This window comes from Arvicanthis niloticus, chromosome 1 (assembly GCF_011762505.2).
Source record: "Arvicanthis niloticus isolate mArvNil1 chromosome 1, mArvNil1.pat.X, whole genome shotgun sequence".
In the NCBI taxonomy this organism is placed as follows: Eukaryota; Metazoa; Chordata; class Mammalia; order Rodentia; family Muridae; genus Arvicanthis; species Arvicanthis niloticus.
Window position 1 is genome coordinate 134,106,404 of NC_047658.1, and position 24,032 is coordinate 134,130,435.

Genomic DNA, 24,032 nt, shown 5'->3' on the forward strand with positions numbered 1-24,032 from the left:
AACTGGGGCAGTGTTTCTCAACTTGCCCTGTGGGGGTCGAATGACCCTTTTACAGAGCCCACCTAAAACCATCAGAAAACACAGATATTTACATTATAATTCATAACAGTAGCAAAATTACAGTTATGAAGTACCAATGCAACTAATTGTACAGTTGGAGTCACCTACGGTTGGAGGAACTGTATTAAAGGGTCACAGCATTAGGAGGGTTAGGAACCACTAAACTAGAAGCATCATTAGCCCATAGCAGATATGATACTCAGAATTCTGTGAAAAGCTGATGACTAAGTTGCCCATGAGTGCATTTCCTAGAGCAAAATTCTGGGGAGAGATAATTTGGAAAAGGAAACAAGGTCAGAAAGTGATTTAGGTGCTTTGCTCGCATATATGGTTTTATGCCACATATATGCCTGATGCCCCCTGAGGCCAGAATAAGTCTGGATATCCCTGGAACTGGAGTTATAGATGGTTTTGATCAACAGTGTTGGTGCTGGGACTCGAACCTGGGCCTTCTATAAGATGAACAAGTGCACATAAGTGCTGAGCCATCTTTCCAGCCCCTAGCAGGAAGTTATTGTTATTATTATTATTTTGAGACAGGGTTTCTCTGTGTAGCCCTGGTTGTCCTGGAACTCACTCTGTAGATCAGACTGGCCTTGAACTCAGAAATCCACCTGCCTCTGCTTCCCAAGTGCTGGGATTAAAGGCGTGAGCCACCACTGCCCGGCAGGAAGTTATTTTTATACAGTGTTTCTTTACTCTTCGAAGGGCCCAGTTGGCGGAGTCACAGGGGCAGATATTCAAAAGCATTCCTTTCTAGGACATTAAGAATATTTGATGTAGGATTTGATTTTGTCTCATGATTGTTTTATTGGGTTTAATTTAGTGCCTTAGTTTCCTTTTGAAAAAGAATATGGATTTTAGTGTAAGTAGGGTATGTATTTTCCCTCCTTGTGAAAAGTGAATTTGAATTACATATGGAGATTTCAGCTTTGTATAAACTTATTTTGCATCATAGTTCTAAATTTAAGTCAGAGCAGAAGAAATGTGCTTTTCACTGGAAATGCCCAGAACCCTCATGTTTATTTCAGGGTGACAGAAGACTGTATTGTACATTTTTTTCATAGATGTTTTTATAGGTCATCCCTTGTCCTTGCTCTTTCCGGTTCAGATGACCACACCCTGGTGGTGAAGGCAGTGTCTCTTTCTTAGGCTTACAATATACAGATGAGGGAACTCTTTTCTTCTTCCTAGCCCATAGCCCAGTCAGTCTCTGCTTTTCCCAATTTTGTCCATCCTCACCCAGGAGTGAAGGCAGCCACTGTTTTCTAGGCTTACAGTCAGTCACATTATCCCACAGCCCTGTACTGCAGAGGCTCTAGGCAGGGCCCCCATCATCAGTAGATTGTGGTCTTTAAATGGTGTCAGGGTATACTGCATCATCATCGCATCATCAGGTGTGTGAATACGTCACTGCGGAGGGTACCCAAAGCACCCTTTTCTCCCTCTTGTGTACCCTTTAGGAATATCTGAACAGTATTTTGCAACATGCAAAAGATTTTAAGGAATATCACCGGTCTGTGGCTGGGAAGATCCAGAAGCTGTCCAAAGCAGTGGCGACTTGGCACGCTAACACCGAAAGGGAGCAGAAGAAGGAGACGGAGCGGATCGAGAAAGAGAGGATGCGGAGGCTGATGGTAAGGGGCCCCATGTGAGACTGGGAAGATGCCCTGCTTGCATCATTCTGCATTGAGAGTGGGACACAAGGCATCAAGACAAGAAAGGGAGGCTGCTTGTGACAAACACACACATATATATGTACATATATGTATATGTGGATACTCATATATATTATACACACACACATATATCACACACACACACACACAAGCATACTTGTTTTGTACCATAGGCTATCACCGTTATCTACTTACATAGCCTATCTAAGAAAGGTACGTGCTGTGACATGCAGGAGTTTGATAATGGCACATGTAGTCCTTTAAACGTATATTTTGAGATGAGTGGCTAAGCTTTTTTGAATGGATCACAGTGTCAGGTCTTTGAATCCAAGATTCATATTCATTCTCTCCCCTCCCCCAACTTGACATGTATAGTTTTACTAATTACATATATTTACTAAGTTTATTCTTGAACTTAAATACTGACTTTTAAGATGATTAGAAAGGTTTTTGGGTGCCAGCTCTGTTGTTCCCAAGGCTTGTTTGGCACCATTACTTTTGCATAGTTAGTTTTTAGTGGATATACAGACGCAGAACAAGTGGGTTAATATCATTGGTCTGAGTGTTGGATTTTATTGACTATTTGTTTCTGGAATTGGACAAAGCACACCATGAAACTTAGGAAAACAACAAATCTGTAAAGGTGATAAGGGACCTATGTGAGACATAATTCCTGAGTGGGTCAGAATAAACCTCAGTCAGAAAAACAGTGCTAGAAATCCTAAAGACAGTCTTGTCAGGATCCTACTTGGTGTTTTATTTCATGAATCCGGAGGGTCCAGACAGTAAGCACCATTTGAAGTATTCCAAAATCTCACTATTTTCCATCCTTTTCCCCACTTCTGTTTTGGAGAATACTGTCAAGTCCTTGCCTTAGTGAGGGAGACTCTTGTGCAGGGAACGGAGCAGTCAACAGGCAAATTTGTCTGATTCAACTGAAGGAAAACTGTATTAGAACTCCAGCAACAGATTGGTTTGACACTAATGATTAGGCATTTGCAAATCATTAATTTTTGCAATTAAATGATGGAATATACAGATAATAGAGAAACCGAAGTTTTTTATCACTCTTTCTTCAAGTGAGATCAACCATAGCCAAAAGCAATTAGAGTTATAATAGCATTTGAGTCCACGCTCATTCATGGCGCAGACGGCAGTTACCCTGAGTGATGAAGCTGCTGTCGCTCCGACACGTGCTGGAGTGACACCCCACAGCTGGGTCTCTGAACTCTTCTGGGATAGTGCTACCTCTTAGAGACTATTGGGTGTCCTCCTTTTATTCAGGCATCCTAGAGAAATATTTGGGGATGTTCTTTCATTGGGCACATGTTTAAAAAGATGTTGCTCTCTAAATGGCTCAGAGGACATCAAGAGTTTTCTTCCATTTGATCTCATGATGTTGCTTAATGGGAGGTTGAGGTGGAAGTAATGGGCCTTGTTTCATGACTCAAGAGTACCAGATTTCAGGAGCTAACTGACTTATGTCCAGTCACGGAGGCTTGTGACTCAGTGCATCAATTTTTGCATTAATTCAGAACAGTTCAAGAAGCACCGAAGATGGAAGAGTGAACCCACAGTGCTTAGTTGTATCACACACACAGTGGGGCAGAGTCATATCACACACACACAGTGGGGCTTAGTCATATCACACACACACAGTGGGGCTTAGTCATATCACACACACAGTGGGGCTTAGTCATATCACACACACACAGTGGGGCTTAGTCATATCACACACACAGTGGGTCTTTGTACAATAATTTTGCTACTGACTTTAGAGTCATGGGCCCAAGGTGTTGTGCATCTCTATTTGCCAACTTGCAGAAGCCACTGGTAGCTTGTGCAGCCTGGCTCACAATGTGTTGGCCCCAGGCACTGCCAGGTTCAGGTTGTGGACAGGAGAAAGGTGTGTGACATGCAGCTGTGAGTGTCAGGGCATCATGTGGTCGTCCTTCTCGCCCTCCTGAACAGGCTGAAGATGAAGAGGGTTACAGGAAGCTCATCGACCAAAAGAAAGACAGACGCCTCGCCTACCTATTACAGCAGACCGATGAATATGTCGCCAATCTGACCAACCTGGTTTGGGAGCACAAGCAGGCCCAAGCAGCCAAAGAGAAAAAGAAGAGGAGGAGGAGGAAGAAGGTGAGCTCCAAAGACTGGTTTTAGATAAGTGTGGTTCTCTGATTAAAAACCAGTTCCGACTGATGGGAGGTGTAGATTGCTGACTTTCAGTGGTCACCTAGATTAATATGGTATAAAAGTAGATGATGTATCAGAGCCAAGGGCATAAAAAGATTATTGCAATGGGGTAGTGTGCAGTCTATATTTCTACTGTTTGATACAGTGTAACATTTCAAACCAAGTGTGCACAGTTACTAGGAGAAAAAAGAATACAGGCACAAACAAGCATCTGTGAATAGGTTCATGCCGGTGTGACAGGGACTACTGAGTTAGAAAATGAAGTAAAAAATTAACAAAAATTGTAGTGTACAGGCAGGAACAAGCCAAGGGAAGACAGACAGGAACTCTTTGGGATTCTCTGGACATAATGATGGAAGTTTTCATTCAGTTCTCCTGTCCTGGTGTCACAGCAAGGTAAGTGTATTGATACAAGTTTTACCATTTATAGAGAAAGAACAGTCTTGTGTCAAATATTGCCTGCTTGTCTTAAGAAGTGAAGGACAAGAAATAATATTTCTGTGCTGCAGGCAATGTGTCTCCATTCAGTAAGTGGCTGAATGTGGACCAGAAAATCTGGATTTACTTGGACTTTGGCGTGTCCAGGAGGCATCCCACAGACAGAAGGCTCAGCATCCTAAGTGAAAGATATATTCTCTGTGTTGAAAAGACACAGACAACTTTCCTTGGGCTACATTCCAAACAGCCTAACAGCACGGCATTTAGGTCGCATGCATGTCACAAGGCATCACGGGGTCACTAAAGTATGCAGGAAGACACAGGGAGGTGACGTGAGAATGCTGTGACATTTGCCCAAGAAACCTGCACATCTTCAGATTTTGGTCTCCAGGGACTTTGGTCTCCTGGAACCATCGCCTGGTGGAGACTGAGGCGCAGGCAGCTGCATTTTGTTTTACCAAGCACGTCTGATTAGGCCAGGTACAAACATCAACAGAAAACGTTCATTAGGCCTGTGAAAATGGAGGCTTGAGAGTGTTTCATCATTTACTCTTCACACTGAATAATTGAACGGAACGTTTTTCAAAAAAATAATAATAATTAATTTCATGGCTTGCAAATTCTCATACCTGTTTTATAATTAAGGGGGAGGAATGCATGATGGGGAAGGCGCCTCCTTGTACCTGATTTTCTTCTTCTGTGATAGCTCATCTTATTGTGAAGTTGGGGGAGGGATGACTCTGCTTTTGGATTTAGACATTTCATTGCTGAGGAGGATCTCATTTTCTTGTCAAGTGTAGTGCTATAGACCTCGCAGAACTCTAGCTCCCAACTCATGATTTTGAAAGATAACTTTCAGAGCCGGTAAGAGGGCACACAATGATTTTGAAAGATAACTTTCAGAGCCGGTAAGAGGGCACGCAGGCAAACAGATACAACGCCAGGGTGTTCCGTACACAGACGCCCCCCATCCCCGGACAGTTCCGGTTTTCCCTGGTCTGCCGCTGTGCTCAGCGGCGGTTGTCACTGTTAGTGTCTTCAACATTAGAGTTCCTTCTATCTCCTTGTGATTAAAAGCTTATGGCCCAGATTGGAGCTTCTAGTTTATAATTAATAGATTCCTGCTGTGGAGTCAGATACTCACATCACCACAGGCAAAGAAAAGATGGCCTGTTGACAACGATGCCTGCATCTTTGCTTTGCTTTGTGCAGAGCAAGGCTCTGTTGCCATTTTACTCAGGGTTCTGCTTATTCTGTCAGATCTGCTGATGGGAGGGCGGGCCCCATGTAAATAGTCCTCCTTTGTATTGCACGTGGCCACTCTCTGGCACTTAGGAGCCTCAGGAGTGAAAGAAGTGACACAGACATTAGTTAAGCATGTACCTAAAGTAATGGCTTTAGCTGTGGTGAATGAAAAGGAAAACTGGAAGTCAAACAGGAGGTGAGGCCCAGATATCTAGCAGAGAAATAGCTGGTAGCAGAGCCATAGTGGTTCACCTAAAGCTCTGAGCACCTCCTCCTGGTGACTGCCCCATGATCAATGTGAAGAATGATTATTTCCAGCCACCCACTTGTGTGCTCTTAGGACAGCCAGCACCCAACACCCCTTGCCTTTCTAGACTATCACTCCAAGGAAAGTGGGGTGCATACAAGGGAAATGAAAGAGGGAAAGGAAAAGAAGGGGAGGGGAGGGGAGAGAAGGGAAGGGAAGGAAAGGGAAGAGAAAGGATGAGAAGAAACAGGCTCTTCCTCGTCCTTCCTGGACTCTTGTTTCTTTCACTGGACTTTAAGACCACTCAGCATAAAGTAGCCAGTTCCAAATGTTTCTTTATTGAACTACAAAGGAAGGAGATGCATTTAAAAGCTGGTTATTTGACCCTTGGTGCTACCTGTAGTTCCCCCTTCCATCAGAGTGAACAACTGAGAGTCACCTGTTCCAGCTTCTCTGTGGTGGAGGGAATATCAGTGCTTCATGCTTCCGACTGTGCCCCTAGCCAGCATTTTCCCACTATAAACTGTAGACTGTATGTCCCCAGTATCTCCCCATTGTAAGCTATAGACTGTAAACCACCCCCCCCAGTCTTCCTATTGTCAGCTGCAGACTGTGTACCCCCACCCCCACAGTGTTTCCCCGTAGCCTCAGATAATATGCTATCCCTGTTTACAATCTTGAAAATTAAGGCATCAATGTATTCCTTGATTCAAGAAAAACCTTCATTACTCAGTGAAATAATAGCCCTGAGCTGGGTGCAGTAAAGATGCAGGCAAAGGAAGGGGAGCATCACTGGCCTTGAGGTTTGATTGGATAAGGATTACTCTCTACTTTCAGTGTTAAACTAGTATAGAGTAGTTTTTTTTTCTTTTATTCTTTCTATTTTAATCACCCAGCATAAAGGAACCTTCGTTGTTCTTGGAGAAATTGTTGTTTAGTGTTGCTCATGAATAGTGGGGCTGGTTCCTGTAACCTGTCTTGACCCTGTTAATTCAATTCTCTTCCCCATTTGGTGCATTTCTATGCAGTGTATATTTATAAATTACTTAGAATCTTCTCATTCTCAGCCTGGTCTTTCTTTATTGGCCTTGGAATGGAAGAGGAAAAAAAAAAAAAAAACATCAATTCTATGTCTGCACTTACAGGTCAGAGGAAAACTTAAGTTTTAAATATTGAGCTATAGTGTGTTATGGGAAAGCAAGCCCTGTGTTTTGGGGTGAATGCTGCTTTGAGCATTCAGCATGACCTTGAAGGTGTTCTCTGTTTCACCAAGGTGTTCTCAGGTGTCTACAGGTGTCTACAAAGTAGGGGAGGGGGGATGGATGGGGCCAGATAAAACCAACAAGCATATACGAACAGGTTTGCACATGGCACTGTCCTCCTTGTCATGATAGCATGCAGCCTTTTAAATTCAGAGTTATGTAAGAAAATATTTGCATACTAATTTGCTATTAGTCTCTTGTAGGTGTGTCACTAAAAGATGTCTTATAGAGTATTCTGTCCATTATCTACCAAAGGGGTCGGTTCTGGTTTGATTCCTGTTGCTGTGATAAACACCATGACCAAATACAGCTGATAATCATGTGATAAACACATGACCAAATACAGGGATGGAAGGGTTATTTCAACTTACACATCCAAGTGACACCCCACCATTGAAGGAAGTTAGGGCAGAAACTCTAAGCAAGAGACTGGAGGCACAGACTGAGGAGGGATGCCCTCATGTTCACTGGCTCACACTCAGCCAGCTTCCTTATACAGTTCAGCCCCACCTGATAAGGGATGGTAGCACCTGTAGTGGGCTAGGCCTTCCCACATCGACCAAGAAAGTCTCTCACAGATAGTGGCCTCAGTCTGATCAGGACAGTCCCTCACCTGGGACTTCCTCTTCCCAACTAAGTTATGTCAAGTAGGCAATAAAAGCTAAGCAGGACTAAGGGATAGAAATATTTTCTTCCCAGGTCTGGTGTGAGGCTTACAGAGGAATTTTATCTAAAGCATTTGGAGTCCTTGCTGGCACACAGTAATACTCAATAAAGATTGGTTGCTACATCAAGCAATTTTGTGCTAAATGAATAGAATGATGTTGCAATACTTATGGTTTCCCCATTTGATTGTTTGGTTTTGAAAATAAGGCCAGGGAGATGGAGCAGGTTAAGGCCCTTGCCTCCAAGCCCAAAGACGGACCCAAGTTTGATATCCAACATCCACATGGTAGAAGGAGAGAACTGATTCCTGCAAATTGTCCTCTGACCTCCACGTGTGTGCAGTGGCACATGGACACACACACACACACACACACACACACACATTTTTAAGACCATTTTTATCTTGATTGCATATTTTGTGATGTTGAGTAAATTGATCATTTCTTTTTCTGTTTATCTTTTTTTTTTTTTTTTAAACAACAAGATCACATGTGGTCTAGGCTGGTCTTTGCAATAACCAGGAATAATGTTGATTTTTAACTCCTAAGTGCTAGGATATCCATCAGGGCCAACTATTTTTTTTTTTTCCTAACTGAGGATCGGTTGTGTGTAAGAGGAAATCTGTAGGGCAGTGGTAAATTCTTTGGCTGTTAGAACATGTAGAAAGGAAGTGAAGATTTATTATTTTGGTAGGCACTGCTTACCAAGAGGCTTACCAGCAGCTCCTACAGAGGGGATTTTCTCATTTGCATGGCCTCTACTTTAGAGAGTTTTCTGGTGATTATTTCTCCTAGTGCTTTAGGCGCAGTGTTTTCGGAAGCTGTGGCTAGGAGCTCTTGCCAGAGGCATGGGGCACTTAGTTCAGTTGTCTTGCTTCAGCATCTAGAACTCTTTGACAGCCAGCAAAACTTAAATATAAAGCTATCCCTCCAACCTCTTGGGATGTATACTGGTGGAAATGCATGATTGGGTGTAGGCTTTTGATGTGTCTTGAAAACCTGTGAGATTAACGGGCATGCGCTTAGCCGGTGCACGGAACTCCTAGGTGGTGCATTTGACAAGGGCTTGGCTTATCTTGTTTTATTGTTTACTGATGTATAGAACATTAGACTCACTGTGGTGTTTCTCATGCAAGATTTGGTCTTGTTTCTTCCTGGTCCCTGCTTTTCTCCTGTCATTCTTCCCCTTGTCCTGCCCCCTCCCCTTGTGTTTCTATGTGGTGTCTGTTCCTTTGTGCTCTGTGTCTGTCCTCAAGGCCTTTTGTCTTTCTTTCACCATCTATGTAGTTTGCTGGCCTAGCCCGGCTATCGCCCGTGTGTTTACACACTCTTCATTCGTGTTAGAAGAAAGGATCACTGTATGAGAGAAGACATAGCAGTTTTCACCTTTCTGAGTCTGAGTGGCCTCAATATAATCTATTTTTAAAAGTCTTTTTATTCACTTTTCTTTCTCCCCGCCTACCTCCCATCCACTTTTATAAGTACAACTCAAGGCTCTTATACGTCAAAGGGAGAACTTGCCTGACGTGGTGCATTATTCAATACAGTGATTGGAAATGTAATTTTTTCAAACCTTTTAAGATATTAAACACAACCACCAAAAGCCAGCTGGTGTGATAAATAATAATGTCGTTGAGACATTTGTTGTACATTCAAGTTGCTCACAGCGTCCAATTATTTGATCTCTTCTGTTTTTCCTAAAGAGTCAATAGTTTATTGCAGCTTTCCCTTCCAAGGCTCCGTAGGTGAAGGGAAGCTGTTTAGTCAGTTTTGCACACGTGGGAGTGAGCATGGCTGTCTGGGGCGCTGGGAACACTCTGCCTCAGCTATTAGATTCATTTGATCAGTTGATTGTGGAAAATGGGTGAAACCAGTTTGAATCCAAGTCCTGTTTAACTGGCTTGACCAGTTGCCCGAGTCAAATGTTCAAATTGGCTTTCTCTGTAGGACAGGATCCAAGCAATGTTCAAATGCCTGCTAATTTGATATTCCTGGGCATTTTTTTTTTCTGCCTGAGCACCTGTCTCCATGCTCAGAGGCCCACTTAAATGACAGTAAAAATAAACCAAGTGATTCCTGGAAGCTTCATTTCCAGAAAAGCAGAATGAGCCCTTAAGGTGCCCACATGTTTGGACATTGCTCCAGTAGACTGTGGTAATACCTGCTGGGGGCAAAAAAAAAATGTATCTTTTTTATAATATAGGCTGTAAAATACTTGACACAAAGCTGTTTCTTTACTAAACAGGGCAGCCTCCATGTTGTAATCTAAACAGACTGCCCCCACGGAAGTCTGTCTTCTTGATTTTAGTTGACATGGGATTTTTCTATTTCTTGAAGTCCTTCCTCTGGTTGCTCCATTGTTCGTTTGACAAGCCTTTGAGTGGAAGATGCATCATCTGCTTTGTCTGTGAACATTCTGAAGCAGAGATTGTCAGTTGACATTTGGCCGTTGAAACTGTGACCCCAGATTCCTTTGAGTTTTAGTACTTTTTTTTTTATAATGAGTAGTCTTTAGTTAAGAGTAATCTGTATCACACACATCCCCTGCCATGAGCAGGTTCGTTTTGCTTTCATCCCCACATATATATAATTCGTTTGCAGTGTTTTGTTAGGGGGAAGTCAGTACAGAGTGCTGTTGGCCCAGCTTAGTGAATGGACTACAGCGTTTCAGCCTGATCTTTTGTTTCAATCAATGGGGTTAAGTGCAGGCACCAGCCAGTGGTATTAGACCATGCACTGGTGGTTCTCTGACACAGACCACTGTGTGAGAACAATTCTCAAGCAGTGGGTGTACTGTCAACTGTGCCACATACACACCAGGCTCTCTCACCTGGGGCCCAGAGATGCAAAAGTCACATTCTCTTGGGTATCTAGTGAAAAGGGAGAAACAGTTTTTAGGTTTTCTTTTCTGTGTTGACTTAAGTTTGGTGGGAGAACATGGATTTCTGAAAGAATGTCCATAGACACCAGAAGCCCAGGACAGGACAAGAGGGGCTGGCGACCCTCTCTGTAGACTAGACTGCCACCTGGCTTTCATGTCTTATAATTGTGTGGCAGAACTGGGTCCAAGGACAGGGTGGTTGTGACAGAGGTGACAAAAGACCCAAGTTCAATGATGAACTATGTCTGGGTGTTCTTAATTGTTTTGTGACTTGAAAAATATTTTGGCTCCCAATTGCAATGATGATAGCAATAATAGTAATAAAAATAATGACCAATAACAACAACAATAATATGAATTATTCACTGAGTGGATCCGAAGTGAAATGCATTGTTCACAATAATGCTTTTGTTTGTCCGCTAAATACTCATCTGGTGATTCCTAAGTGCTGGACACCCTGTAGGTATGAACCTTCCTTGAACACATAGTAGCCCCTGGCCATGTAGCCTTAGGAGGCAGTGTTCAGATAGTGCCATAGCCTGTCTTAATTATAAGCATAACAATAGCTCCTGACCTACCAGCATTCATGATCCTGAGCTGTGAAAGTGTGTTTGTCATGTACCATGTGAGTTCAGGGTTGAGCAGGTTGAGACAGTGATCCAGTTCTACAGTGGAAACTAAGATAAAATGAAGCTGATTTGCTCCGGGTTACACAGCTAAGGTCTCATGTGCAGTCAGAGATGTGATTCACAGGCAACTTGTCTAGTCCCAGAACCAAGGGGGTAGGTGGACTTATGGTAGCACTTTGCATCTTGACGTCTAATGATATTTAAAAAAAAAAAAAAAAAAAAAAAAAAAAAGACAGTTTAGGAGTCTTTAAGTTATCAAAGGGTCTGATTATGAGGCAGGTTTTAGATAATGCTCTGGCTAACTCATAGTATATTCATAAGAGAATATGCTTGTGGAGTGGTTTTGATTCTATTCATTTATGGTGCTTCAAGCTTTTTAATGTGCTATTCATTGAAATGGTGATCCAGTTCCACTTGCTAGCTATTTTAAATTGGCTTTTTCATTGTCTCATTTGATTCTCTTTGTTGGCCAAATCCGTAGCTTATTTCTGGTCTGTATGGAAAGAATGGTGGGATTAATTGACTTTCTCTCATTAATTAAAACCATCTCTGGAGTTTAGTGCTTGAGAATTCCAAAAACGGACCCTTCGGTGGCTGGTAGCAGGTCACTTTCTTTCCTGAACACAAGGTTTCTGCCTTTGTTGGAATGTCTCCCCATGCTAGGTGGAGAGTCCATGGTTGTGATTTCCTGTATCAGTCTTCTGTGTTGGTACATACTTCTTCATCTAGATAGCAATACAGAAAATACAAGTCTTGGGCAGGTCTAAGTTTAGAAGCCTTTGTTTTCCTAATCTTTGGTAAAAACTCTGTTTTTTAGACTTTATCACCTCACCCCGTCTGTCTGCGTCTATGTCTCTGTATCTGTCTGCCTCCCTGCCTGTTTGTCTCCCTCCCTTCTTCCTTAACTTCTTCTGTGTGTGAGTGTGCACACGTGCCTGAGTGCACGCACACATGTGAAAGGGTCACAGAGAGTATATTTGGTTAGAAAATTATAAATTACATTGAAGAGAACTTTAAAAAGTCATCCATTTATGGGACTTCTTCAGGTAGATTTTAAACATTCAACAGTTTCAGTATCGTTGCTTTGTTAAGAGAATCGTTTCATAGAAGATAAAAGTATTAATAGAATGACTGTCTTAAGAAAAAGGAAAGTTAATATCGATTCTGTATCATTGTCTATGTTTTTCAATTAACTAAAGAGTCCTAGAAAGTCCTAGAAAGCTTGTTTCCCCTAAATGTCTTGGTACAGTAAGTAACTGCAGCTTTTCTCTCCCAGGTTTTATTGCATGGAGGTAGTGTGGCTTTTAGTAATGATTTTAACATAGAGGTTCTGTATGTAGAAAATATGTTACCTGTTAGACAGGTATTGTAAATAAATGAAAGACACTTTGACTATTTTGTATATATTACAGACGGGCTCAGGTCTGTGTTTAATGTGGCATCATCCTAGTTTCTCCTTTCCCTGTCTTTGAGGCACAGAAAGGCTAGTGCACGAAGGCACTGCAATATTTAAACAATAGTAGGTGATGGGATTTTTCAGGAGTGTGCAGTAGATATACATCAATTTCCCCCACATACACGCCGTGGAAATACTATATATTATGAAAGCCAATTAGGGAGAATGGAAAGCACCCAGGGAACTCACAGAATTTTGTTTTGTGTTGTGTTTTTATGACTGAGGAGCGGTTCAGAGCTTTCAGTTGATGGACGTTTTTTAGAATGCTGCTCTTCTTCATTGCTGATGAAAACTAGCTTAGGGAATAGGAAAGTCAAACTAATTATGTCAGGATTTGTCTTCAGTGCAAACAGGAGAAAATGTTTCTGATTCTGCTTTCTGTCTTGGTGGTGGTGCCGGTGTCTTAAGCTCTGTGGGTCTCTAACGATGCAAGCCACACAGATCTCTAGTGTGCGGGCCTTGAGTCACATCTGGCTTTGAGTGACTCTCCACAAGTTGCTAATGCCGTGCCTGTTTAGTCTCAGCAAAGAGAAACAAAGATGAAAGACATTAGCACTTGCGCTGTCTGTGAGGACAACACACTGCCATTGAAAATTACATATGGGAGTTGCCATGAATTAATTCCTGCCCTGTATTTTTGATGTATACATAACACTTGACTTTGTTGTTCTGCAGAAGGCTGAAGAGAATGCAGAGGGAGGGGAGCCTGCCCTGGGACCAGATGGAGAGGTAAGGGTCCTGTCAGTCATCCCCTGTGGCACTGTTCTTTGTGGATTCTAACTTTACTTTCTCTGAGCCACTCGGTGGTTAAAAAAAAGTTCTATTCATGGGTATGTATGTGTGTCTCTGCATGTATACCCACTTGCATGTTTATGTGTGTGCCCACAGAGGCTGGAAGAGGGTGACTGTTCCCTGGAGCTGGAGTCCATTGTGAATCTCTGGATGTGGATCGTTTGAATCAAACTTGAGTCTTTTGCATGAGCAAGTGCTCTGATCTGTCCAGCAATCTCTCCAGCCTGTTGGATAATCTGTTTTAAAGTTAAAAAAACAAACAAACAAACAAACAAAAAAAACCCAGTACATTGGTGGGGATATAGCACAGTTGCAAGAACTCTCACTGTTAGGATCCAAGTTAGGATCTACAGAACCCATGTGAAACTGCCCGTAGTAGCATCCATCTGTAACCTCAGTGTTTGTACAGTGAGAGAGACTGGAGGCAAAAGCAGGGCAACCCCTAGAAGTTTGTGGACCAGCTAGCCTGAAACTCTTAGTGGTAAACAACATGAGACCTTTCCCCAAACAAGGTGAAAGGCAAGGTCTGACAAGAGTGTCTCCTGTCCTCCACACACGCCTGCATTCACACACATGAATGAGCATATATGTACACACACACACACACACACACACACACACACACACTTATGGCGTTAAGAGAAACATCTTCCTTCAAACTGTAGTAAAAACTTAGAATAACACTGTCTCAAGATTATTGATCAGCTGATAGAATTTCTTATGTATCATGCTATATACAGATAAACATATACCTTTTGTAGAAGGTGTAAGAGGCTAAAGTGATTCTGTGATTACATTTGACAAGTAAATAATACAGAAGCCTACAATATGGCCTATTTTTTCCCCTTAGTTAATTACTAATTTGAAATTGGAAAAATACATAAACCAGGCAGTTCACATATCCTGGATTTTCTTTCGGTATTTCTGTAGGCTTATAATACAGAGTGTACATGTTAAATACAGAAGCATTGTCCTTAATTATATATCCAAGGACTTTTGATATTGTCCTGAGTTCTGAGGAGGCAATTATTTATTTATTGGATTTTTCCCCCTGAAAACCTGAAAGATCCGTCAAGTCATACAATGAAGAGGTGCATACATAGCCAGAGGTTTGTTTTAAAGGACCTTTATGGGTGGAGGGGGGAGGGAGATTGTGAGTTTTCTTCTAGAATTACTAGGCACATGTGTTTCACATGAGGACCTGTGGCCAGATGCAGAAACCTCTTGAAAATGGATGTTGGCTAACCACTCTAAGCCATCACAAGGGAAGAAAAGACCAGGATAAATGTTGATATGTGAGAAATTGTAGACAGGTTGTTACCAGGAAGAGTGCTGTGTGGGAGCACTTAGAAGCACCAACGGCTTTCCCCGCACCCCAGCCTTCCCTGAGAAGGCGACCCCCAGGGTAACTGAACACCTTCTAGTTCTCCCATCCCTTATCTTGTGTGGAAATTAGCTCCTGATCTTGGGCCTATGACATACATGTCTTTTTAATCTTTAATGTTAATAAATATGAGTTCCATTTGCTGAAGTTTGAGAAGTGGACATCTCGCTCAGTTTGTTTTGAAATAATGTTCTCATTTCTCTTCTGGGCTCATTCTGTGCTTTTGCCAGGGTTCTAATTCCACCCACAGTGATTTCCAATTTTCTCCAAGGTGCGACATTAGCAATAAAACAGGCTGTATGATAATAGCCCACGATAACAAGATAGGACTTTTTTTTTTTTCCCACGGAAATGGTAGCAAGTGCTGGATCTCCCTTTTCTCTCTGGAGTGTGCATATGACCTTTTACATTAATGAGGAAGAATCATGTTGCCATGCAAAGTGTTGCTGCTCAGAACGATTTCTCTAGCGCATGCAAGAGCGAGGAGAACTGACAGGCTGGGGCAAGCCTTTTCTGTTAAAGTTTTCTGTGAATAGTCGCTAACGTTGGCTCTGACTTTGATGGTGCTTTGTTGAGGGAGCTGCAGGAAAGAACTACTGGGGTTTGGGGTTTTGGGGGGGGGTGTTATTTTTCCCAAGATATAGACAGTAACATCAGCCCACTGTTTTTCCTTATCATTTTTTTTACTTAATTAGAATAAATTATATGGCAATCCTAATTGCGCCAATAGTGTTGCATGTATTTATTTGACCACAAAACTAATTAAGAGTAATTTAGGGCAAGTTGTTTGAAATAACGAATTGCCTCAACAGTCCATTTCCTACTCTTCAGGAAGTAGAGAGCAGAATGCACACACAAATGAAGCGTTTCCAAATGTCTTACCCAGGGCCCTGCTCCTAGAAGTCGGTCACCCAACAATTAGTAGCATCTATTTGCATAGGGTTGCTTCATTCCCAGCCCCTCCAAGACACCCTGGTCTCTGGGGCACATTATCCACAACCTCTGCAGTTTCATGTACTCAATTTTCTGAGAAAGTTTTTTTTTTTTTTCTTTTTGGTAGAGCCTAAAAATAAACTTCATGTTTGTCTTAGTCAGTTCTTCAGGTTTCAGACAAGCAGAATTTTTTCTTTTTGTTTGTTTGTTTGTTACCGTACATACAGCCCCAATGGTTGAAGTAGACTCAATTCTGGTTGGTCAGCTTCAAATAAAATACATTGTTTTGTAGTAGGTGGTGTAGGCTATGTTTTGTTGTTCTATCCAAAACCACTGCTTGCAACAATTGTTCTCTGGGGAGTGTTAGGTGAAGGATTGGGGAACTATTAGTTCTAAATGACCTGCATCAGGTCCATTTGCCTGAAGTAAGAACAGAATTTATTACAGGGCACGTGTCCTTGTCCAAAATGCTTGCAGCCAGAAGTGTTTTATTGTGGGTTTGAACTTGGACTTTGGAGTGAATATACACGTGTGCTCACATACACACACACACACACACACACACACACACACACACACGTATATAAATGTGAATATGTATATATACTATATATGCACATATATATGCACACATATACATACATATATACACACATATATATATATCTTTCTCTCCATATATATATATATAATAACTTAAGGATAGGACCTAGGTCTAAGCATACACTATATTTATGTTTCATATGCATCTTCATGTTTTTTTCACATAGGCTTTAATGCATAATTTGAGGGTGACTTTATGCATTATTTTAGTATACTTGGGTTTGGACTAACTGTGGATTGCCCTTTCCATTGACCAGCTACAGAATTTTCCACTTGTTCCATCATGTCCATGGTCAGAAAGTTTCAAATTTTGCACTTTTGGGTTAGGACTGTTCAGTGCATAATAGGATAAAGGGTACCTGAAGAACCTGTCCTAGGGCTCTAAGCTAATTCTATGTCATCCTGTCTAGCTGGTCCAGTAAAGTCATGGCTGCTATTTGTAGAAAGCAGAGCTTGCCATAGCCTAGTGTCACTCCACTTGCATTGCTGCCAACATAATTTGGCTGTCTATCAGGACACCTGCACCCTAGCTTCCTTGACCTTCTCTGTCTTCTAACTCAGAGTCTTGCCAAGTCCAGCCAGTTTAGAAAAACCAAGGCCTTGTACCTGTACCTTAAGTGCCAGGGAGGCCAATATAGTCAGTTTTTTTTGTTGAGGATCAAATTCAGGAACTTACACATGTTAGACAAGTACTGTACTATTGGGCCAAAGCTCCAGTTTTTTGAGACAGGGTCTAAGTATGTAGCCTAGGCTAGCCTTTAACTTGTGACCTCTCTTCCTCAGCATTCAGGGTGCTAGTGTCCCAGGCATGTGCCATCGTATCGTATCTACTTCAGATTCTTTAATGAGAAGTGATCTCTCTCCTACTCGCAAAGACATATTAATTTTTTTTTTTTTTCGAGACAGGATTTCTCTGTATAGCCCTGGCTGTCCTGGAACTCACTCTGTAGACCAGGCTGGCCTCGAACTCAGAAATCCGCCTGCCTCTGCCTCCCAAGTGCTGGGATTAAAGGCGTGCACCACCACTGCCCGGCGACATATTAAATTCTAAAAAGATGAAATGCAGAAAACAGTTCAGGTACTGGGCAAGCAAAAAGCCTGAAAACTACCCAGTGTAGAATTGAGAGAGCCTCCTACCATCCAAGGTTGACTTAATTTCATTTTGCTCTTTCTAGCCAATAGATGAAAGTAGCCAGATGAGTGACCTGCCTGTCAAAGTGACACACACAGAAACTGGCAAGGTCCTCTTTGGACCGGAAGCACCCAAAGCAAGTCAGCTGGACGCCTGGCTGGAGATGAATCCTGGGTATGGTGGTTCTTATAAAATTCCTAAACAAAGCAGGGAGCCTTTACAGAGACTGGGAAGCTTCATGTGCGCATGTGTCATCTGCAAGTAGGATGTTGCAGTTAAGTCACGCATGCCTTAAGATCAGCCCCTCCTTTTTTCCTTTTCCCCAGTTACGAAGTTGCACCCAGATCTGACAGTGAAGAGAGTGAATCTGACTATGAGGAAGAGGTATGTGGACATTTTTCACTCTGTGGGGTTCAAAGTTAACAGAAGCAGAAGCTTCTCCTCGTGAATGTGAGCTCAGTCCCCGATGTCTTCTGCCCATTTCTCTTGGGTTTGTTCTCGGGCAATGACTGGGGTTAAGCATTTGGGTAGGCTCTGAAGGTCTGTGCCTGTTGACCTCATTGTCATCTCTTGCGGGTTCCTGGCTGGTGAGAAATGTTGACAAACCCTAAGTTCATTTGGAACCAAGGAAAGAGAAGCCATCGTTAGATTAGAGGAGGTCTTTGGGTGAGAACTTTGAAGTTAGCTTGCTTTGGGAGAGATATTTTCCTATCCCCAAGTGGTCTGTAGTGAGAGCTAACTGCCCCAGAACTTGTGTTCCCTTCTAAGCCTTGGAGCCCATTGGAAGTTATGCATCAAGGACGTGAGCTAGAAAAGTCAACCTGAGCAAGCCTAAAGACTTCAGTGACCGCCTGGACTTCTTTTTACACAAGACTCCTAGTTTTGAGTTCTTGGATATGCTGGTTACTCAAAGGAAAGCATATTTTTGCTTTTCTTTGGAAAGAATAAGTAACATGTTTAGAACACAAAATGAGAATCTTGGGTACTTGCACTAGGGATTAAGGAATAATAAAGGTATTTGTTAGGCTAATTATGAAATGATTGGTTAGTACAAATAAAAAGATTGAGTGATGTTTGTCTCCGTTGCTTGAGCCTGGCTAGTACAGTCATTAAGTCTGGTTTGGATCAGAACACAGGGCTGGAGTGCAGCGTGCCCCACATGGATGCCAAGCAGCCGATGACACAGCCTTGCCTAATAACTGATGGGGATTTTAAGGCAATGGTCATTTTCCTTCTGGATTTTTTTGGATCTTTGCTTTCTAAATTAATATGCCATGAACATTTACTGCTTTTAGAAAACAATAAAAATTTCATTTAGAAAAACATAACCATTAAAAAGCAAATACTCTGTGGCATGGTAATATCTCCCAGCTCCTCTCTCTCTCTCATGCTTGCTTGCTGGAGTGAACAGGTCCATAAATGATCTGTTACAAGATTTTTCTTTCTGAGGAAGAGCCTGGGAGTGTAAGGATAAGATAAAGTGGGCAGTTTAGGTAGCCCATGCCACCCAGATGTTGACAGCTGCAGACATCTCCTGACAGCTGGTAAGAGATGCACTCTGACCAAGTGACAGGAGCCCCAGGCCACCAGCCAGTGAGTGACCTGTAGCTCCCGGTTTCTAGGAGGTACTTGTGAATGATCTGACATCAGTGTCTTGGTGTCACCATCGATACTGGGTCACATGTGCCCTTCACATGTGTCCTTTCTCTAATCAGTAGTTAAGAAACACATATTCACCTTGAGATGGTTTCAAAGGTCAAGTTAGTAGTGGACATAAGGAGTATTTCAGGACTCTTTCTAGAGGTAAGGAGGTAGTCCTATCCTGTGCCAAGGTAATGATGCCTTTCTTCTGAACACTCAGCAATGGGTGATGAGAATCACCAGCCTCAGAAAACAGTGTGCTCACGAGTTCAGATCCTTTGCTGTGCATGGGGATTACAGAGTCCCATGTCATCACCAGAAAGAATATTCTCAGGAGGACGCTAAGTCTCTAACATCTGCTTTTGGGGAGAGGAAGACAGGATTCTAAGATTCTAAAAGAGCAGATATGGTCTGTATATCTGCTTTGAATGACCAAATAAGTATGTATCTTTCTGGTATGATTTTCACACACTTACTGTTGGGAGTATGGGTCTTGGGGATTCCCTCCCCCCCCCCCCCCCATTTAATGGTAAAATGTTAAATCACTTGGTTTAAGCAGGTGTCAAATGTGCTTCCTCCCTTAATTGGATTTGCTTGCTTCATTTGGGAAGCAAAATACTATTTAATCTCTTTATAAAAAGTGCTAATCATAGAACTTGCTCATTAAAATACTTGCCTGGCCTGGCTATATTTCTGTTGTTTTTCCAGGATGAAGAAGAAGAGTCCAGTAGGCAGGAAACAGAGGAGAAGATACTGCTGGATCCAAACAGTGAAGAAGTTTCTGAAAAGGACGCCAAGCAGATCATTGAGTATGTGGGCCTTTGACTTTTCATGGCAAGTGCAGTGTCTGAGGTTCATGGAGTGGGAAATTTCTGTTTGCAAATGCTGTTTAAAACACAGGAACAGATTTCATATTCACACTGATTGAGAATGTTCCCTCAGCTCCTTACAGGTAACTTCAGAGTTCTGGGCACCTATGGCCAAGAGCTTTGTATTGCTCATTTCCCTCCCTCCCTCCCTCCCTCCCTCCCTCCCTCCCTCCCTCCCTCCCTTCTTCCCTCCCTCCCTCCCTTCTTTCTTCCCTCCCTCCCTCCCTTCTTTCTTCCCTCCCTCCCTCCCTTCTTTCTTCCCTCCCTCCTTCCCTCCCTCCCTCCCTTCTTTCTTCCCTCCCTCCCTCCCTCCTTCCCTTCCTTCTTCCCTCCCTTCCTTCCTTCCTTCCTTGTTTCTTCCTTCCCTCCCTCCCTTCTTTCCCTTCCTCCCTCCCTCCCTCCCTCTCTCCCTCCCTCCTTCCCTCCCTTCCTCCTTTGACTAGAGAATCCTGTCACCTGCTCAGGTTCTTGTCTAGACTTCACACTTGCCATTTGTGCCTCTATTCTAGATTAGATTGATCAAATTTAGACACTGTGTGTGTCACATGCCTGCCTTCCCTGTGTGTGTATGTGTGTGTGATATGGATGTGTGTGTGTTGTGTACATGTCTATGTGAGCATGTATATGTATATTAGCATGTACACATGTTTGTACATGTGTATATGGTGTGTGCATGCATGTCTGTGTATGTGTGTGCACATACATGTTTGTGCCTCTGTGTGTGTGAGTGATATGTGTGTGTCACATGCCTCCCATCCCTGTGTGCATGTGTGTGTGTGCTTATGCCTGCCTCCCTCAAAGCCATCAGCATACGCAGAAGCCCAAGTGTGAATCCCATTCTTGTGCCACCCTGGCTCTCATAGAGTTGTCGGCTGCCCACTCTGTCCAGGTCCAGACTTTTAGCTTCAGCTCACCCTGTCTGGGTGCCAGGGCCATTCTTGTCCCATTTCAGCTGATTGTCCTCCAGTGGTTCGCATACCACATTGCTTGGGTGACTGTTGGGTGTTGTTCTGAAGTAGCAGACAGAAGAGAACACTCACAAGATGAGACTTTCCAAAAAGAAGAGAGAGATTGTAGTATGTGTCCCTTCCCAGGTTGTATGTCCCACTGTTCGATGGCCCTTCCATACACCTTGGGTAAAAGGCCCCATGAGGCATGGTGGAAGGAAGAACCTCTTTATCACCCCCTTCCCCTCTAATGTCCTCTTGAATCCTCTCTTATTTGTCCCCTAAGCTTTGATAGTGTCCTATGGATGGGATTTGTCTTGCATCCAAAGAACCCAAGGCAGCTTCCTTAGCAAAGTGCTGATCTACAGCTGTGTGAGTCAGACCCCGCTTGGGTTTTGACCTTTTATGACCTTCAGAGTAAGCTGTCTGAGGCTCAACTTCCTCCCATGCACAGTGTGGTACTGATGGAATAATGCTTACCCGGCTCAGTTTTTGTGAAGTTTACAGAGAATAATTTTAACTGCAGGGCAGGCAATTCCTACAGCAGCAGTTTGAGACTCAGGTCATTTTGGATGCAGTAGCACACAGACTCAAATATCTCTGTGGACTTTCTGCTTCGTCTTCTTCAGGACCGCGAAACAGGACGTGGACGACGAGTATAGCATGCAGTATAGCGCCAGAGGCTCCCAGTCCTACTACACGGTGGCTCACGCTATCTCGGAGAGGGTGGAGAAGCAGTCTGCCCTCCTCATTAACGGCACCCTAAAGCATTACCAGGTAACTGGTGTGTTTGTCTCCCCATAGCAACCCTTGTGTATCATCCCCAAGCGTGTATGCCCCATTTTAGGAGCCTTAGTCAATTTAGGAGAGTTTTAGGATGGAAGATATATCCCAGGTTAAGAGCCTTATGTTATCTAGAGTGCCCTCCCGTTGGAGTGCAGGGGGGTCCTTCAGAGAGTTGTGCTGGTTACACTGGGTTTACTGTTGTATCCTGGAATGGATTTTGTAAGAAATACTGGGTTAATGTTTGGACCAGCTTTATTGCGGTTCTCTGCAAAAGTTGAAATACAAGCTTCATTCCATTAGACTGGGGACCCGAAGCCAGCAAGGCATTCCTCAGCTATGGCTGTGGCAGTAGGTGCATGCTGGGGGTTCAGGTGTATTCTCTTTTACTTATACCTTTTTTTAAGATATGATAGAGATGTTGGCTCCTGTGCTTTGGTTAAAAAGTAGGCTGTAAATGTAGCAGGTGCTTCCTTTGATGTGTTTAATTTGAGGGCATCTCCTGTCTTCTAGTTCCAACTAAATGCCATGTTACCTGGAGTGTGCTCCTTGGAGCGTTTGTTGCACGAATTACTCCTGAAACTAAATTAAAAATGAAATTAGAATAATAATTAAAAATGAAAAACTAAATTAAAAACTAAAATAAAAGAATAAGGCTTTGTGGTCACATAAATGTAGGTGATTCCGTTTATTAGAACTAACCCATTATAGTTTAATACTGCAAATACTGGTAAGAGCGAATGGAAGTCCTTGCTGCTCATGATAGGTTGACCCTGGATCATCCCAGGCCACCTGAGTGATCACCTTGGCCATGACTCCTCTCTGTGCACCCACAGTGCCTACTTACTTATTGAAGACTCCGTCATACACATCAGCCTCCTGCATAAAAGTAACTTTTAAACACAGCTGGATTCCACAGTTCTCAAAGATCTCTCTCTATTAATGCCCGGGTCACGTTTACATGATTGCTTACTAATAGCTTATGAAACAGTGCTATCTAGACTGCATTTATGGAGGTACATGCTTGTGACCCATCATCACAGAACTCCTGGGGTCAGCCACTGCTGCCCACTGTTGTTTGGAACCTGTCTGTACTGATAGCAACATAGCAATGCCTGGGAAGCATTACTAAAGCCGTTTAGACAAACTCGTGGCTTGTCTTGGGAAAGCCTTAGGGTTTCCCTGGAGTTCCTAGAATCAGTGTCCCCTCCATGAGGTCAGAGCATTACTTTTAAACTCTTCTGTCCTACTTGATACCTTGTCAATTCAATGTGTTCTCTGCTATATCTGACACGGGAGATCCATTTTTGAGTTGTTGTTGTTGTTATTCTTACTTTGTTGCTTGTTTGTTTTTGAAAAGACAGGGTTTCTCTGTGTCACCTTGGATGTCCTGGAACTCACACTGTAGATCAGGCTGGCCTTGAAATCAGAGAGATCTGTCTACCTTTGCCTCCCTAGTACTGGGATTAAAGGTGTGTGCCATAACCACCCATTTTTTTCTGATTTATTTATAAATTAAAAACAACAACAACAAACTTTTACTACTTTACACATTGTGTATGTGTGTGTAGCATCATGCTCAGGAGGTCACAGGGCAAGCTGCAGTACCAGTTGGTTGTCTCTTTATGCCATGTGTATCCCAGGGATTGAACTCAGCCTTGGCAGCAAGCCCCCACTGATAGCCCTTGTAAAGAACTTTAAATGCCACACTGTTTTCCTCTTGTCGTTCTGCCTGCACCTTTGTCAGCTCTCTTTATGTCTGCATTTTCAAATCCAGCTCCTATTTCCACATGAGAACACCTGTGCCCACCCCACTCCTCAGTGGCCTCCATCCACCTCTCTGTCGGAAGTGCACCCTGTCCTGGGCTTTCAACACAAAAGGCAGCCTTTCTGCAGTCTGAGCCTCCTTATCAGCTTTGTGGGTTCTGATTCTCACAAAAGTTCATAGGTGGTCACAAGTAAACTTTTGGTGGCTTCTTGACAAGTTTCATCTTGGTGACACTGGTAACAGCCTTACAGCTACTTCCTGGAGACTCCTGCTTTGATTCAGGTCTCTTTCCCCAGTTCCATGGTGCAGAAAAGCCCAAGTCTCCTTCCACATATGTTGTGGATTTTTAGGCTCCTCCCCTTCCTCTGGTTCTGCTTTTATTTCATCTGGGATCTGCCTGGTTTTTACATTGAGCCTGC

General features: G+C 42.9%; 1 protein-coding gene across 9 annotated transcripts in view; it reads left to right on the top strand.

Moving 5' to 3' along the window:
• Nucleotides 1–24,032, top strand: part of Smarca2 (SWI/SNF related BAF chromatin remodeling complex subunit ATPase 2) — a 170,740-nt gene that overhangs the window by 44,017 nt on the left and 102,691 nt on the right. For all 9 annotated transcript variants that reach the window (XR_004606220.2, XM_034496038.2, XM_034496191.2 and 6 more), the window contains exons 8-14: nucleotides 1,524–1,697; nucleotides 3,711–3,881; nucleotides 13,437–13,490; nucleotides 17,649–17,779; nucleotides 17,932–17,989; nucleotides 19,955–20,055; nucleotides 21,692–21,839. Coding sequence is in view for 8 of the 9 variants with exons in the window: in XM_034496038.2 (XP_034351929.1) it covers nucleotides 1,524–1,697; nucleotides 3,711–3,881; nucleotides 13,437–13,490; nucleotides 17,649–17,779; nucleotides 17,932–17,989; nucleotides 19,955–20,055; nucleotides 21,692–21,839 (837 nt within the window). In the remaining variant the exon portion in view is untranslated. The remainder of the gene's footprint in view (nucleotides 1–1,523; nucleotides 1,698–3,710; nucleotides 3,882–13,436; nucleotides 13,491–17,648; nucleotides 17,780–17,931; nucleotides 17,990–19,954; nucleotides 20,056–21,691; nucleotides 21,840–24,032) is intronic.